This window comes from Azolla caroliniana, unplaced genomic scaffold, assembly GCF_043228905.1.
Source record: "Azolla caroliniana isolate FFs.n. ecotype wild unplaced genomic scaffold, voAzoCaro1.0.p SCAF_13, whole genome shotgun sequence".
Classification (NCBI taxonomy): domain Eukaryota; kingdom Viridiplantae; phylum Streptophyta; class Polypodiopsida; order Salviniales; family Salviniaceae; genus Azolla; species Azolla caroliniana.
Window position 1 is genome coordinate 18,012,427 of NW_028230448.1, and position 18,003 is coordinate 18,030,429.

The window sequence follows — 18,003 nt, forward strand, 5'->3', positions numbered from 1 at the left end:
ACCACATGTAAGATGAAAAATGCTCAAATTGGTTATGTATAATTCCCTTATATACGTAGCTACATGACAAACAACCCACTATTATTACAACCCAAGTCACCTAATACAAGCAGCAGTTCACAATAATTCTTTTCTCCCAAAGTCATGAACCTTAGAATCAAAGTCATAAAATTCAGAGAACCTATGTTTGATCCTTGCCATGGGATAAGCTCAGTCTCATACATCAAAATTGATTTCATGTGGATGTTAAAGAACATATCTATATATCTATCATGAAGCCTCCCACTGTGCATTTCATGAAAATTTTATAATATAATATAGGTGCTTAATCCCCCCCATGTGTACTACTACTATGTATAGATCAGGGTCGTTGAGTCTCATTTGCAACACAGATGCATCATTGCCATGAGGCATCTACGCGAAGACATCGATCAGGCATGACTATCCAAAGGCAAATTAAGTAAAATTTTAGGGAATAAGAGAATGTAGAAGCCCTAAACCCTAGTAATCTAAACATCATCTCACACCATCTAGATCTGACCTGAGCATGATGCAGAGAAGTACTCTCAGCCTTACAGTAAAACCACATGTAGCTTCAAAATTTAGAACTCTATTCCATGGCTCTCCATATAAGAAGCCGCAATATAAACGTTTCAATGAAAACTGTCCTGGCAGAAGATAAAAAACCGCACTGTTTTGCCAGGGTTAGTAAAATTGTCACCACATCTTTCCCACTTTTGGGAAATTATGAACATAAAAATTCCGGTTTTCTTTCCAAAAGGGATTTTTTGTTATCGAGGGGCATATGAAATAGAGTATATCCAACAATGGTGTGGTTGATGGGAGACAATTATATTCAATAAATACCAACTAACAAAATAATTGCCGCTAATATTAACTCTTCCTCTCAGCCAATCAATGTTGGTTGCTTCAACTGAAAATCATCAAAAAAATGTTCGTTAAGATAATTAACCTTCAGAGACGCATCATTAACCTCAAAAGAGAATAGTTTCACACTCACCGTGCCTTCTAGCTCTTCTGCATTTTGGTCATTGAATCCAAGTGCAGCAAGAATCAATTGACCTGCTGATCCTTTTTGTGCCCAAATGCCAAGAAGCAGGTGGGTTGCTGTCACCTCACCATTGTCCCCTGCACAAAAAAATAATAGGGACATTCATCTTGAATTCCAAGACACACTGATGACATGATACAACATGTGTCTATAATTCGATGGTGAAACCTCATTCTCTCTTTTGCATGCATTTAGAGGAGAAAAGAAATGCATGCCTGTCTTTTGTTTCTCATTGACAGCCCAATCAAGAGCCTTTTGAGCAGGTTCAGTCAATGGAGGATGTTCTGGGCTGAAAAAATACATGTCGGCTTTTCCCAAGAGCTTGATAGACTCCTCCCGAACTCCAAAAAGTGTAATACCATGTGCACGTAAGTATCTTGCAGCCTGACTGGTACCTGCACACATATGTTCAATATGTCACAATTATCTAGTTGCATAATGGATGACAGCATTTCATGGTTGAAACTATCAAAAAGGCAGGGACAAACAAAACTCATTAGCAAAAAGTACATTATTTTGGCAATTTAAAGATTTTTCATTCCACATATTATGCAGGTAGATATAAGGGTATAGAGTTAGTGGCACAAGTCCAATTAAAACAAGAGCTTTCATTTCACAACGAATGATAGTCCTGAAATTCTAAAATAAACCAAACACGTGTTTTTAATAATAACACATTATGCAAAGAGAGGGCCGTTTCAAATCGTACGCTTGATGACATCACATTATACACACAACAGGGCAAAATATCTTCCAGCAAGTGAAAACTATCACCCTCTACATTTTCTGCAGTTCAACTCTGGTTTTATGTAATGGAAATTGCAATGTTGTTATTAACATGAACTATCTGAATTCTCAAAACAGTAAGAAAATACCTTCAGTTAGCAGGCCCATTAGGATAGTCTCTGTGCCTGTATTTGGGTATTTCAGCTTTCTTGCCTCCAGCTCTGCCATACTGTATGACTTAATAGCCCTGGCAGACCATCTACCCATCCTTGCAAAACCAACTTTCACAATGAAAATTTATTCCACATAGAAGTACAATAGTCACTTTTAAACATGAAACTTTATGTCCAATTCATCCTAGAGGTAAATGGTTTTACTTTGGCTGGTTCCCGCTCGATGCCCTTTGCGGATCTCTACATAGATAAAGTCATCACGTCAAATTGCAATCCAAAGTGTGAAAGTTTATTAAGATTGGATTTACTTATATAGGAGATGTAATCAGAAATAGATATATAAGTCTCAAATTCATAGGTCTCTATTTAATAAAACATTCAAGTACTTCACTTTCATGGTTCACTATATCAATTTGCAATCCAAACAATGAAATTTACCAAGATTACCAATGCTTTCCATTGGAGATGATAAATAGAAATTTCATATTTATGATACTCATTTCAATCAAAGATTAGAGATTACTTTTTCCATGGTACACTGCACCATGATTAAAATTGGAGTCCAAACAATTATATCTAGCAAGATTACCATCATTTACAAAGAATATACAAACTGTTCTAAAGATTGGGGTTGCTTTAGTTTCGTGGCTTAGTATTACAAATTGCAATTCAAATGATGAAAATTTATCAAGACTGCCATTGCTTTACATAGCAGATAGAACTTGCTGCTTTCTTTAGGCGAGGGTTACTCTACTATCACGATTCACAGTTCACCATATGCAATTTATCCAGATTAGCATGCTTTGCATAAGAAAGTGATATGCAGATTTTGAAATCTAAGGTTTTAAAGATTCAGATTGCTTTTACTTCCAATATTCACCATGTCAATTTGCATCCAAACTATGAAAATTTACCAATATGGGCATGATTGACATGCAAATTCGTTGTTCTCAGTTCGATTGAAAATTTGGAGTTACTTTTATTCTCAAGGTTCAGCATATCAAATTGCAATCTAAACCACCAAAATTTAGCAAGATCGGCAAGCTATATATTTGCAAGTCATTGTTCTCAGCTTAATTTAAAGATTGGGCTTACTTTCACCCTTATGATTCATCAAATTGAAATATAAATGAACAAAATTTAGCAAGATTGGCATGCTATATACGAAAATTCATCGTTCTCAGCTCAATTAAAGATTAGGCTTACTTTCACTCTCATGGTTCTCTATACCAAAATTTCAACGCAAATAATGAAATTTCATCAAGATTAGCAAGCATTGTATTCAAATTCCCTGTTCTAGACTCAAACTAAAGACTAGGGTTACCTTTCTGTTTCATGGTTGTTAACACTCCAGACATAAAGTATGAAAATAAAACCACCAAAAGGAAAGAAAAGAAAACCACTGCAAGACTTACTGCGATGGAAGCATCATTCGGATGGAAGTACAGTGTCTGCTCCTCGTTATCTGAGTAGAAGAACGAGGGAGAAGAAACCAAAGAGATGCGGGCATAGGGGAGCGCAACCAGGGAGAGGAAACAGAAAGAGTTGAGGAAGGTTGGATGGGTTTCGGGTTCAGGTGGGTCGAAGGGGAGGCCATCGACAGTATCGACGAAGAGCTCGCGCCCACCATAGCCATTGGAGCTCAAGAACAGGATTGAAGGTATCTATGTATGTGTGTATGTATTTGTATATGTATGTATGTATGTCTATGTACATACATATATATATATATGTGTGTGTGTGTGTATATGTATGTATGTATGTATGTATGTATGTCTATGTACATACATATATATATATATATATGTATATGTATGTGTGTATGTGTATGTGTGTGTGTGTATTGGGGGTGGAGGGGGATTCCATATGTATGTATGTATGTATGTATGTGTGTGTGTGTGTGTGTGTGTGTGTGTGTTGCTTTCTCCAAATGGCACTCTGCTCTGTGTTTGTCTACCAAATGCATGTTGTAATTCTCGTGATATCTCTGGGCCGACCTATCTACTACAATCTTTTCTTCTGATGCTTTTAGTTTGATTGAATATGGGAAACCTCGAGCTCCCGAGCTCCTTTGGGTTTCCCCACATACAAGGAGTGGTTCAAACATATCGCATGTAATAAACATTGCATCCGTCAGTGAGTTCAAGACATACATGAATTTCAAACACATGAAACCCTCGTTGCCTGCATGGTATCCAACTCAACCATTTGTTAAAAATTTAGGTAGCTTACTATTATTTGATGAATGATTTGGAAATATGTTTGAATTGCAACATGAATAACAATAAGAGGATTAGCTGACTATGTGGGCCACATACATTAGCCTTTAACAATCCCCAATGTGCTTTGAGCCCATTAGGCACACATTCTTTAGGTGATGTGATCTCCATAATGTATGTCTTAGAGCCCTTGCACCACATCAATTATCCTCTTGCTTATCATGTCTAGAAGCCGGGATGAAATTGTGATGTGATGAAGCTTTAGCATGATGGTGTAATAATAAAACATATGTTTTGTACTCTTAAGAGTATTATGATCCAATCTTTAAATGATGGATCTATAATTTTTTATCGTAAAATCATTAACGTGTTTGGTTTAGCATAGTGCAAGAGACACTTTCATAATACTTCTTTCCTAAGAGTAACACTTATCCATGTTCCAAACACAGGTACACTACTAACTTCACAAAGATTGCTTAAAGTTTTTTCTACAACACATGTGGCAAACATTAGAAATCCAAGTCCTAATATGTATTGACAAGAACAAATTTGCTTTGTAAAGCCATTGTCCACAACCACTTCCTTATTATTGAAATTGACAACAATGTTGAAGAAATTTTTATTGCTAGATGATGGGTTAATTTCTTTTGAATGTGTTAGTGTTGACATTTGTTTCTAGAAAATCAAACATTATACAACAAGATTGTGTTTGTGACAACATTCTACACACTTGAATTGCTCTTCACTGCTTTATAACTAGTGCTCAACCATGCACTACAATTGAATTGCTCTTCATTGCATTATAACTAGTGATCAACCACACACTACAATTGAATTTGCTCAACCATGGTTTGAAAGCAAAGTACTTGATCTCAAATGCATGGAACAGATTACTGAATGTTACATTGCAATTGAGGTTTTGCTCAACACTACCAATGAATTACATCAATGCTTGAAATTGCATCAAGACTGCCAATGAAATGGACTTGGTTTTCAATAGATGTTGACGCAATTTATCTTTGTGGATATTATTTTTCTTAAATCACCTAGTTTACTAATGTGCTGAGATTTCTCAACCAAATGGTTATGTTCCACTACTTTTGATGTAAATAGAAGCACTCTTTAAGCATATGAAATATTTGAATGATATATATTTGACAGGTTACAAATGAATATAACACTTACAACATTGTAAAATTTCAGTTACCCAACATGCTCCTTAATATTTTAGATAAATTTGTTTGAAATATTCTTCTCTTCGATCTTTCTCATCTACTAAATGTCACAAGGGTTTCAATTTCAAGACTTTTGTGTGTTTGGCTTTTCGGAATTGAAAAGTTCCAGGTTTTTTATTCTTGTTTTTGTGGTGGTGGAGAGTCTCTAGCAGTATATATTAGCGAAGTTATTTGTGAGTTTCATCTTCCTCTTTGCTACATTCCTTTCCCAAGTTAACTTCATAGTCCCTTCTAAGGTTCCTGCTGGACATCCCCTGTACGAAAGCTCAACAATAAAATCAGCTTTGCCTTTTCTTTTGAATGCAACCACCGCGTCTCTTAATGGAATCACCCCATATCCTAACCAAAAAGAAAACAATTCAATACACAAAAGAAAAAACAGAAAACTTCAAATATTAACCCACACTAACTCCTAGACATTTGTTTTGGGCTTTTTACCTAGAACATTATCTGATGATTTAACAAAGTCATGGTCCACAATGCGAACCATAAGATACTCCTTTTCCAACCTTTGTAGCGCAAATGTATTAAGGATTAATGTTGGAAGGTCCTGGAAAAAAAAAGCCAGTTTTTTATCAGCAATTTTTTATCATACAATGACCCATAAAGCAAAAGACAAACAAGAAATATATGTATCACCTTGAGAGGATTCCAAACTGGGTTTAGATTCTTGAATCTGACCGTTGTATAGGCTTCTTCAAATAAGTTGGGGCCAAGAAATGAAACAAACCTGGCAGAACAAGCTGGGATTAAAATAGTGAAAAAATCCTTCACAGTTACACACTTAATCTGTTCATTTAGGTCAGAAGGCTAAACAAAATGCTTAGAAATACTATGCCACAAAACGCTTGCTTTACTCCAACAACTTTGAAATTTGATGCAACATGTACCATGCATCAATGCATGTATGAATGTATAATTATGCATGGATGTATACATATGCATAAATGGATGTATGTAAAATATATTTATCCATTACATCTACCAGGAAGGCCTATATCAAGCTCTTATTCCAGTGAGTTCATCCTTCTGATTCTGATTCTCCTCTTGTAGTTTGAGCAACTTTTGCAGTTGCGACATCCATCTAAGATGTCATGGTTAATATAATTTAGCTGTCTCTTTCTTTCATGACACTGACAGTGACCATCGATACTAAATCTGACAACTTGTTTCCATATTTTCTATGGTAGGGTATACAGTCCTCAGGAATGAGACTTTGGGCCATACAAGAAACATGGACTGTAGAATATATACTATAATAAAAAGTTATTGCATATGATTAACCCATAAAATTTTGGTATTGTTTGAATAACTTTAATTATCTGAGGGGGATGGAGGATGCCAGTCTCCATTTCTTCAAGTGCAAGGGACAGCTGGGTATATTTTCAGTTAAAATCTAGGGGTGTCTTCAAATGGCATTACTCATGGTTGCATGTAAGTTGAAGTATTGCAGCCTATCACAATGAACTCATGAACTTCTTCCACTGAACTGAAGCCCTGTTTAGAAAGAGAAGGCAGGGAATTCTAAGAACAATTGAGAAGAAATTTATCTTTGTTCCCGATATCTGTAGGCAATGCAGTCGACTTTCTAAGAAAGATCATGTATTGCTCTCCACCTTTCTTGACACTTCAAGCTACATTTCAATGGCAGATTGAAACCAGACTGAGAAACTTTCCGAGGGCAGAAAGACTCCAATCGGATCACCAATTTAGCTTAATTTCACCAGTCTTAAGTTTTTTATATAAGTGACAAAAGGACATCTTAAGTTTTTTATCACACTATGACTTAATTTCACATCCAGGAAGCTAGATTGCCATTGACACCCTATTGGCAACAAAGGCTGACAATCCTTTAGGTATTTCTTTTATTGATTAAATAGAGGATGATTGGATCAGATCTAACAAAAATCTTGGTAACACAGCCACATATTTTGAGCCTATTTCTACAACTAAAACCCATATGTAGAACTTCTAAAGTATTCTCCATTGAGCATACATGCAAAGAAAGTAGACCAGCTATAATTCCTGTTGATTTTCGTCCTCTAAAATGGGTTTCAATTATTTTAAGACTGAATTTCGAATTATGAGCATTTGAACAAGTGTTTTCCAAGTAACTTACGGATCAGAATAACCATTGATATTTGATGCCCTCAAATTCCTTGCTCGAAGCACAGTGAACTGAAAATCCATTTTCAAAAAGCCTTTTTTAATTTGGAAAGACCCAAACAAATCCACTTGATATTGTAAAAAGGTAATGCCTCCAAATTATGCAGTGGAAGGTTTAAGATCCTTACTCGGAGATGCCACCGTTTGTCATCCTCATCAAGATCATTCAAGGAATTACACGGAAGGGCATATGCAATTAATGAGAATGTTGCTGCTACAGGTTTGTGGTCACTGCCATCACTCATTACAAGTTGGCATTGAAGATACTACGTTATTACATGTAGAGGACTCTATAATAAATAAAGTATACCTTGATGTAATACTTGGTGCTGATGTATAAGAGAGCTGGTTTACATCACAGCCAGCAAGTGATGACCAGAGAATTCTATCACACCATGCAGGAAATCTTTTTGCATCATAAGTTTCTTCTAGCTCCTTTTTCATCTATTGGCAGTATCTCCAAAAGGATGAAACTAATTAAAGTATTCAGCATTACATCACTTAAAAAACCAGCCCCTTACCTTGAATGTTGGCGGAAAGGTTATCTGCCCCTCTTTAAATGAATAGAACGCTCTTTTTGCCTCTTTTTCTTTATTAAGCTGTTCGGGCAGAGATTTTTATATATATAATAATGGATACCAATTATTTAAGCATATCCATCAGAGCATCAGTGCCTTTACCTCATCAAACGGAAGCAAATTTTGAAAGTTTCTCTCTTGAATTTGTTCAACCACAGTGTCCCAAGCAGTCTTCCTGTTAACCACACGAAAAATGTTAGTAGGATGTCGAATCGTGATTTGACCAAGGAGTTTGAATAGCAAAAACTTATGTCTTACTCCACTGTCTTGCTGTTTTCATCAGAAGATTCAAAATCAAGCCGATAGTTCAAATCACCCAGCCAAAATACGTGGTGAAACTGATTCAGGATGTCCATTTTTTTATCATTGACGCGTATATTCCCAACAATTTCTGGCAACATGAGATTCTAAGATGGGAGCAATCATTTGCAAATAATTGTTTGACCAGGAAAGTAGAAAATGAAACAATGTAATGTGTATAATCCGGTTGGCCTTAACATTTAGAAAAATGTTTACAGACGTAAGGCTATTACATGAGATGACATACCTCTGTAATGTCCATTCCTGGCCTTAGTTTGGCCAACATGAGCAGCAAGATGGCTATTCACAAAGCATAACGATGTATCCCAAAACTGGTAGGGAATTTCAAATGTCACTTTTTGCAGACACCATACTAACCAGGGCATTAAGGGTTTGAAGATTACTTTCAACAAAAATAAACACTTTCTAACCTTGAGAGCAATGCAAACCCCACCCTTATTTGCAATCACATTTCCAATGCCAGTTGCCTCACTTCCACTTTGAATATCTGAAATAGCTTTCTGTTATGCATTGAAGTCAGTATATAAGCATCAAACGATGTGTCTATTCCACTTCTCCATGTTGGGGCCATATTTGACCTTCGAGGATGATAATACAATCTATCCTATCTGTGATAGAGCCTAGTTCAATTGCATAGACGAAAATAATTTATTTTTGAGTTCTCACTTCTGCACTGACGTGACAAAATACAGCTAATCGCATTTGACCCCTTGATAATCCATGGATGATCTTGTAGTTTGCGCCAAGGGCAGATCTACAAAGAAATTCTTGCAATGAATTAGAAAGGACTGTCTCACATCAGCAGCTTTCAAATATTGAGCTACAAAATAACCATTTCCATACATCAGGGTCGCCATCCAGTCCTTTTCACAATCAGCATGTGGTGCCCGAGGCGGGTATTCACATTCCTATAGAACCCAAAATGTTGAAATTTTTAGCATTGTCTATCAAGATTTCATATTCTAAAATATAAGAATGAATTCTAGATCTCTAGAGTCAGAGAAATATGCCTGAGCTCCAATACCAACAATATCATACATTGCTGTATCTGGAATCCATGAAGATAGGTTATCCTGCTGCATAAACAAAAAGAAATACAAAGCGCTGTCAAAACGCATATTATCAATCTTGAAATATGACACCAAAATAAGACATTCTTAAATATGCATGACTTCCAAGAGATGCAATGCGTTTCAACCATCTAAAGCTTACTTCATCACAATTCTGTTTTGAAGAAGAAAAAAGTAGATTTACCCTTAAATTATGCATAAGTTTATGTTTCCTCAATTTGAAGAAGATATTCATTTATTTGAATTTAAATATTTTTTCTATTTATCTATATGTATGGGTGTATGTGTTTATGTATGTACGCATCTATGTATACTATAGCTATACATAAGTATACACATATGTATGCATGGCCTTAAAATATTTATTGCAGGTATATATAAATCTAAACCAAATAACATCACGAATTAAGGCAAGTACATACAGGTCGAGCATTGCCTACATTCCATGTACCAACAAACACATGTACCCTTTGCTCTGGTCTGGCCATTGCTGCTCCTATCTGCATTAGTACCTGGGCAGTATTAAATCATCAAATTAGGAAGTTAATCACAATATAAGGTTGTGCATTAGTTCATGTTTTTACTGGTCAAGGTTCACCTGTCCTGGTAGTATCTTTCTCCCATCTTTTGAGTACAATTCATACCAGTCTGCTTTCCGAGTGCTCATCTTCTCTTGTACCCAGGATAAGTAAAATCAGATTGGTTTTGGCGAGTTTCTTAAGTGAGAAATTCCATGAATACCATAACTCACCTCCACAGCTTGCAGCAGATCATCAATTGCAATATTTTTGCATCGTCCAAGTAAATCCATTCCAAATAATCCCTTAGAATATATTTGCACAGAGACGATTGAGTTCTGCTCATCAAAATGGGAAAACTACAACTTAATGCCTACTTTGATCTAAATTTTCTAAGAGATCTGAATCTTCATAGCGAAAGCTAGTTCTTGAACCTTATCATCAATATTTAACGTAAAGCTCTGATCGATTTTGAGGATCCCATCTTCATCTGACTTCCCTTTTATCTGTGCATCAGTTGAATATTAACAGTTTACTCATTATGCATAATCCATCTAACTACGTTTCCTATCTATTGCTGCAGTTTCCCCAGAGAATGCTTTTCCCATAATATGCTTGTGTAATCTGATTTTTCATAAAATCACACGTGGACGTCTGGTTTATTTACAAAGATGAATTTTGTAACAATATTGTTCAAGAGGTGGGTGCATTCCTTCGTAGAATGAAGATAAATAAGCTATATTTAGGTCAACACAAAATGTAGCTGTGATCGAGCTAAAAGGATCTGCAAGTTTGTATGGAGGATTTACCAGTAACTAGTAAACCTTCACAATCTAGGGTGTTAGGATAAATCTCTCTAACCTGGATATTACTCCTATATATAGGAGCAAATTTGATTGGAGTACAGCGATATAGCAGAATTAGCACAAACTAGTATATACATCTGAAACTGTGTTCCATGTCATTTACGTAGAGGTTCTTTGGCATCTAGTTAACTTGAGAGTTGTGATGATCACAACCTGATCTCTAGTTTTTCTGCAGTTCGTAGCATCCTCCTGAAGGTTATAAAGGATCTGCCTTCGATAGTTACACACATTCATAAAGTGACAAAAAAGTAGACTAGAATCAAACATCGCAATGAATCATGGTAACTGAGAAAGAAATAGGGTCTGAATCAGACGCCACAGTGTGGTTGTCACTCTTCACACTCTTACAATTAACCAAAAGAACAAAATGATATAGGTATATGTTAACTGAGTTTCTGATATTGGTGTAAGGAACAATCGTTTCAGCTTCTTGCTTCAGCATATTAGGTCTTGCATCATAAGCTTAAGTATTTGCTGCTACAGTGATCTTATCTATCTAGTTTATTGGGTTAGATTACTTGCCTCAAGGGTCTTTTTAAGCTTTCCATTAACTGTGATTTTGAAGATAGGGTTCTTGATAGAAGTATCAAAAGAATATCTTTTCAAGTTCCTGACAGCATTAATGGTGATATTGAGACGGCACGTCCTATCCGTATTTGTCACCTATATCACCATATATATATATCCCATCATTGAAAGAAATGAAGAGAATGTGAATACAGAGAAAAGATCATAAAGAAATCGATGAAAGGTAAAAGGAAACCGAATAAAGAGAATGTGAAAAACAGTAAATAAACAAGCAGATTTAGGACAGAGAACTTGAAAGCCAATTTCACAGGATGATCGCTGGATGAATATAAAAAACAGTGAAATTTTGAGCACAGAGATTATGAATACAAAATTTAACACAGAGATAACTGTAAGAAAAACGAAAACCAGTGAATGGAACCGCAAAAATTAACAAGAAAGAATGAAAAGCAGTGAATGGGAAAGCAAAAATGGAAACGGATAGCATGGAAATCAGTAAATGAAAAAGCAGTTTAACAGAAGGAATATGAAAAGCAGTCAATGGAAAATCCGAAAGCTAGATAAGCCCAGAGAGAAAGAGAAGGAAACAGCAAAAACCCAGTTTTTAATAGAAGATAAGGAAAAATAAATCATTTCTGTTCTTCTTTTGCTGGCATACAAGAGCTCCATTAGAACCGGAAGCGATGGTTTTAAGGTCAAAGGTCCTTCCGCTGCTTTCAGCTGCCATCCCTGAATTATTCTTTTTATATCACATAAGAAAGAAACAGAGAAAATTAGTCTTTCCACTTTGATCAAAACATAGCCCTAATTTCGTGTGTAAGAAGAAGGAACTTAGGGCTTCTGCCCCTCACCCTAACCCTAGATAATATTGTGGAAGGATGAAGATGTGCATACCCCTCACCCTAACCTTGAGATTGAATGGAAAGAAGAAGAAGATTTGCAGACATACACACAGAATTCTTTCCAGTTATAAACCCTAACCCTAGATAATATTGTGGAAAGATGAAGACGTGCATACCCCTCACCCTAGCCTTGAGATTGAATGGAAAGAAGAAGAAGATTTGCAGACATACACACAGAATTCTTTCCAGTTATAAACCCTAACCCTAGATAATATTGTGGAAGGATGAAGATGTGCATACCCCATCTGGCCTGAACTCCATTAGAAGAACAGGGCCAACCAACTCCTCTCTCTCTCTCTCTTCCTTTCTTCCTCCCTTCAGCTCCTATGACTATTCATCTATTAATCTACATATTTATTTCCTCATTCATTGATCATTGATCTATCTCTTTACTATTTTCCTACATATTTAGTACTTCTCTATATGTATTTCCTGCATTAAATAGTTCATCTATACATTAATACATAATAATACATATATGTTTACATATAATATACCTATAATATACATATACACCCACATATGTATATATGTATGTATACAAAAAGTGTCCTTTTTAGAAATTACCAAAAGTACCCCTATGGGGTCCCACAAAAGAAAAGTGTGAAGTCTGGCTGGCTGACTTTTGTTTGTGGACCTTATCCATCATCACATCTCTCAATCACTCTTTTCCATTGACTTTTTTATTTTACCCTGACAACATGCCTCCTCACACGTCACAAGCATTGAAACTAGATCAACCCTCGTCCCTCGTCGACACGATTCATGCTCAAGAAAGTGCTTGCCCGCCCAATGGACCAGTCACCACACTTGTGATCGATTGGACTACATGCCTCCTCACGCGTCACAAGCATTGAAACTAGATCAACCCTCGTCGACACGATTCATGCTCAAGAAAGTGCTTGCCCGCCCAATGGACCAGTCACCACACGTGTGATCGATTGGACTATTAATATATAAGTCACGAAGAGAATGGCATTGGAACAAGCCTTCTTGGTTGGATCTACATATGTCAACTTGGAGGGTTGAATCCTAACTAGGACTGAGGACGTGGGAACCGATTGAACCCATGTATTCGCCAACGTGAATTCATTTAAGAAGCCTTTTGTGTTTCATATTTTGTGTGTGTGTGTGTGTGCACGTGTCCTGTCATCTCTAAGCGACCCAAATATGAACTGAGCATTTCCCTCTCATCTTAGAGGTGGTGGGACGTGTGCAGAGAGTCGTCGAATGCCCAGTACATTACATGCACCCAAGTTTTTGTTTTATTTCTCTTTAACATTTACATGCTTCAACTCAAAAAGCCTGGTTCACACCTTCTATCAACATGCTCTCATTGTGCTTCTATCAACATCTCACAAAATCAAAGGAAACATGTGGCGTCATCAACCTTTCCCCTCTTTGGTGGTTATGGAACTTATGACTTTTCTTCGTTTCCAAATCGTCATATATTATGGTATTGTGCCTCTCAAAGAAAATGACACTGAATGAATTTACACATGGTCTCATTTTGCTTGTGTCACATAAGTATAATCATCACTCTTTACCCGAGTTACATGGTGTCTCGATTCTCTACCTAGGCCTCACAAGCTATGTACCCTTCAATATTAAAGTTATCCATGTGTTAATGCAATGCTAATATGATAGTATTTCATTGCAATAAACAGCCCTAGAAAATACTTTTAGCTTTATAAAGGATTAACTTATTTTATTTAGTCAAACATTAATGCACCCTCTTTAATTATTGTTTATGTGTGAATTGTATGACAAAAAAAGTTATGGTGCTCACCCATTTGTTTTCTCATGTTTGATCATGAAATATACAACTTGGATCAAAATATTGCCTCTCTCTTGGCATGCTTTGGAGAGTTTCCACATTGGGTTGTGCTACGGTGTAGCACAATGGTTACTTCTAGAAAATGGCTTGATCTTTATTGTTTATATTTTGGTTAGGAGCACAATCATGTTTGACACAAGGTGTTGTGAATCAAACTAGTGAATCATTCCCTTTCTTTTAGTAATGAACATTAACCTATGAGTTCTCACGTCACACTATAAAGGGTGTGTTTGACACGATGCCACCTCTCCTATGAAGAAACAGTTCATTTGTGTTTTTGTTCATAAAATCATCGTTTCGAGTGACACATCAATGTTATGAAAGAGATACGAATTACTTGTCTTTCATCTAGTGACACATTCACACAACACATCATGAATGGAACAAATAATGTCGACCTCTAGGTTTCAAACTCCTGGTCTAGAAGACAATTGAGGCAGTGACACCACTACCATTAAGAAATACATGTTTCACATTTGGGTTCACACTAGTGTTTACGAAGGAAAGAAACACACTTGAGTAGCCAGAGCCTTTGATTTTAGGTCGACAATGTTCACATTATGCTTTGGACTTTATAGGGAAACTTAAACACCTTTTGATGTTCCATTCTACTTGTGATAGTTAGCAATAAAATATTCAAAAGATCTAGATTTAAAAATAGATTATGGCAAAATAAGTTTCATCAAGCAATTTTATAAGCATGCAAAAAGGTCTTGATTATTATACTCATCATTTGTTCGTTCCATATACATGCACGTCAAAGAAATCCAAAGTTGAATGTCACTATCCTCTTGCTTACTCATCTCTAAAATGAACTAATGACTTAAAAATGCTATGGTGTGACATTAAAAGTTGCGTGATTTTTTTATGGGTAGTCTCTAATAAAGTTAAGAGTATCGCACAAAATCTTTGATTCGTAACACCTTTTGTTATTTGTTGCACATTTTTATTATTCTTAACATCTTTTGTTATTTTTCCAATGGAATGGTTGTATGATGTGTAAACGACCGATCCGAATATGCATGTGCTAATTCATTATGAAGACATCTCGTAATTACTTCGCATTTTATAAGATTTGATTGATATTAGCACTTTGCTTCGTGAAGTACTCTTGATTTGTGACGCTAAAGTACACTTTCATTGGTAATATTATCACATTAAAGGAAAAGCAAAAAGAATATGAATATTATATAGCAAATTGTTTCCTGAATAGAACACCACAAGTTCCATCATGGTTTGCACCTATTGTTTCTGAGCTAACTATCTCTTACAAGTGAGCTCTAAAAAAATATTGTTATGAGAAAAGGTGGTTGCCAAGTCCATTCTTGTTTATTTATTGGGATGTTTTTCCAAGGATGTGTTCAAAGTTTGTTGCACATGTCTAAAATATATTGATTTAGGTATGTGCGAGTACAACGAATGGCCTTGAAATATGGCATGTACCATGCTTATGAGAGGGACAAAGGAGATAATGTCTTGGATCAATGTTGTTCTTTGATGGCCACCTTGGCCATTCATGATGATAGTTTTCCTAGAAATTAATTTGTCCAAGACATGGCAAGTTTTTCTAAGAGTTTACATGTAAAAATATAAAACCTATGGATTTGTTTCGGGATCTGTTAAATAATTATTCTCAAAAGTACCTTTTAGAGCGTTTCCATGCCTTACATATTACTACTTGCAAATCATCTTAAAAGTACTAAGAAATATCGAATAAACCTATCAATGATATTACGAAATAAACCTAACAATCAAAGAAATTGGTTTCTCATATCCAATTACACAATTAGTCACGGCCTTTGCATCAAATACACAATCCCATTGCATATCATGAATTTCTGGCCCATTGAATGATACTCACATAAGAACATCTAGGTGTTCTATATTCAACCTAATTCTTTTCATCTACTTGCTGGCATTTTTCTTAGAGAACCCTACTCATCTTTGAGCTTGGGAGGCTTCAAAGACATCTATGTGATTGAGGTGAAGGGGCTGTTGGAAAACAATATCATGCTTGATATGCTTTGGGTTTGTAAAAGCAAAGCAAAGCAAATCATTACAAATACATTTTCCATCCATGAATATGTGCACATGGTTTGCATCATTCACTTGAAATTTATGCTTTTCTATCCTTCATAAAAAAAGAGGTTGCACTATGGCAATCATCACAAACCCAAGTATTCTTCATAGCATGTATAGGCCCACCTTCATGTGTGTTAAGTAGGGCACACACAATGGCCATTCCCCTCATTATGGTCACAGAAATCTCCCATTTATCATATTAAATGGTTTGTGATACCAAGTCAAAGTTCCGGAAATAGCTCTCATGTGCTAGCTTCTGGTGGATCTTGTCCACGTTTGCCTAGGTGGGCATACTTTGAGATGACTCCGGTCAGACACAACAAACAAATGCATATTCCCGTTGGTATCCGATCAACGACAATGTCTTAGGTTGTTCCATGCCTTATTCTATACTCGCAAAGCCTCGATTTCATCCACCTCAATTTTGCATTCTGGCAGCTGCATATATGTTTCTCATGCAAATCATACACAATAACACACATTTCATCCAATTGTAATGAGTATTCAAATGCCCATCTACCAAGCTTTATATTCTTCCATTTTCTACAGGCACCCAATATACGTTGGAAAAGTGGGAAACCGCCAAAATGAGGAACCTTGTCGAGAAATGCACTGACTTTGCCAAAATGTCCGGCCTGGCTGTATGATCAAACAACTCTCCCTCTTTCGCTAGACCTAATGTTGTTAAAGTGGGAGAGTTGTGTAGTATTCTAGTGTTGGAGATGCATAGTATATTCCATACATCTAATCAAACAACTCCCCCCTCTTTCACTAGACCCACATGACTTGTTGCATCCATCAACACAAGGAAAGTAATGAAACTGGGAATTACACTTCCAGCCTTCATTCTTCTATGCAAGTCCAAGAACAAATCAGCTTGGCACATAATTGGCGATAACCAGCAATTAGAGCACTCCAAGAAACAATAGTCCACTCTGGTAGCTCATTCAAGACTTCCCATGCTTTTTCCAATGCTCTACACTTTCAATACCTGTCCACCAATGCATCACTGAGCACCGGATCTTTCTTCAACCACCCTTGCTTCCTAACTTCCGCATCAATATCTTGCCCCATCTCTAAAGATTCCACAATACCATACCATTTCAAGATGCAATCTGCCCAAATATTGTGGAATCTTTAGAGATGGGGCAAGATATTGACAGCTGCATCAGCTGTTAATATATCTTTCTTTCTTCTTTCTGATCTGACATCCACGCCTTAACCTAGAATGCCACGAGCTTTCAAAACGTTTTTACAAACCATTTCAATGCTTCTTCGCCAAAACCATTTTGAGAATAGCCCGATATCAAGCATTCCAAGACATGAAAGACATTCTTCACAAAGATTTGGTCGAACACTTTGCCCACTTCGTTAATTGTACCACATTTTTGGCATGTATCTTTCGAGCCCGCCGAATGTTCTCTTTTTGGCATAACTTCATAAGATTCAAAACCCTAACATTATCATGGATCCCATCATCATCATAAATCATCTCACCAATGGAATGAACCAAGTTGAGCACTTGTAGATTGTCTTTAACAAATGGTGGGTTGGACTCATCCTGAACCCACAATGGTTTTCCTGTTTGTTTGTGTCTGAAATCTGGTGAATAAGGATTTCAAATTGAAGAAAGCTATTACAAAGTTTTCAGATACAGGATTTCCTCAGGGAGAAACATTTGATGGTTGGAATGGGCTTACCATGTGGTGA

General features: G+C 36.3%; 2 protein-coding genes across 5 annotated transcripts; both read right to left on the bottom strand.

Annotated features, from left to right (window-relative positions):
- Window positions 1–590: 590 nt before the first annotated feature.
- On the bottom strand, window positions 591–3,655 carry LOC147856484 (ATP-dependent Clp protease ATP-binding subunit CLPT1, chloroplastic-like). Of its 2 annotated transcripts, none has more exons than XM_087329742.1 (6): window positions 3,387–3,655; window positions 2,176–2,211; window positions 1,948–2,066; window positions 1,288–1,467; window positions 1,022–1,149; window positions 591–934 (listed from the first exon to the last, which is right to left on the bottom strand). In XM_087329742.1, exons 1-6 carry the CDS (start codon window positions 3,605–3,607, stop codon window positions 908–910), a joined length of 711 nt encoding a protein of 236 aa, XP_087185868.1. In that variant the 5' UTR covers window positions 3,608–3,655; the 3' UTR covers window positions 591–907. The 2 variants fall into 2 exon arrangements, with proteins under 2 accessions (XP_087185868.1, XP_087185869.1); XM_087329743.1 differs by having other exon boundaries at window positions 1,948–2,057; window positions 3,387–3,654.
- A 1,538-nt stretch (window positions 3,656–5,193) lies between these two features.
- LOC147856485 (uncharacterized) lies at window positions 5,194–12,692 on the bottom strand. 3 transcript variants are annotated; one of them, XM_087329422.1, is made up of 21 exons: window positions 12,615–12,692; window positions 12,131–12,211; window positions 11,467–11,607; window positions 10,513–10,584; window positions 10,312–10,416; window positions 10,159–10,227; window positions 9,983–10,072; window positions 9,501–9,566; window positions 9,334–9,398; window positions 9,157–9,244; window positions 8,901–8,990; window positions 8,717–8,801; window positions 8,428–8,560; window positions 8,266–8,344; window positions 8,113–8,190; window positions 7,902–8,035; window positions 7,720–7,822; window positions 7,545–7,603; window positions 6,065–6,155; window positions 5,864–5,975; window positions 5,194–5,764 (listed from the first exon to the last, which is right to left on the bottom strand). In XM_087329422.1, exons 1-21 carry the CDS (start codon window positions 12,633–12,635, stop codon window positions 5,571–5,573), a joined length of 1,956 nt encoding a protein of 651 aa, XP_087185548.1. In that variant the 5' UTR covers window positions 12,636–12,692; the 3' UTR covers window positions 5,194–5,570. The 3 variants fall into 3 exon arrangements, with proteins under 3 accessions (XP_087185548.1, XP_087185549.1, XP_087185547.1); XM_087329423.1 differs by having other exon boundaries at window positions 8,272–8,344; window positions 10,159–10,230; XM_087329421.1 differs by having other exon boundaries at window positions 10,159–10,230.
- Window positions 12,693–18,003: the final 5,311 nt, after the last annotated feature.

What these genes read in the sequence shown, in the direction of transcription:
- LOC147856484 (XM_087329742.1), bottom strand. Translation starts at nt 3,607, where the DNA reads ATGGCTATGGTGGGCGCGAGCTCTTCGTCGATACTGTCGATGGCCTCC. An exon ending in AATGGGCCTGCTAACTGAAG is followed by an intron (nt 1,468 to 1,947) that starts GTATTTTCTTAC and finishes ATATGTGTGCAG; the next exon opens with GTACCAGTCAGGCTGCAAGA. An exon ending in CAGAAGAGCTAGAAGGCACG is followed by an intron (nt 935 to 1,021) that starts GTGAGTGTGAAA and finishes GATGATTTTCAG; the next exon opens with TTGAAGCAACCAACATTGAT.
- LOC147856485 (XM_087329421.1), bottom strand. Translation starts at nt 12,635, where the DNA reads ATGGAGTTCAGGCCAGATGGG. An exon ending in CAGGAATGGACATTACAGAG is followed by an intron (nt 8,561 to 8,716) that starts GTATGTCATCTC and finishes TCATGTTGCCAG; the next exon opens with AAATTGTTGGGAATATACGC. An exon ending in CAGTTTGGAATCCTCTCAAG is followed by an intron (nt 5,976 to 6,064) that starts GTGATACATATA and finishes TTTTTTTTCCAG; the next exon opens with GACCTTCCAACATTAATCCT.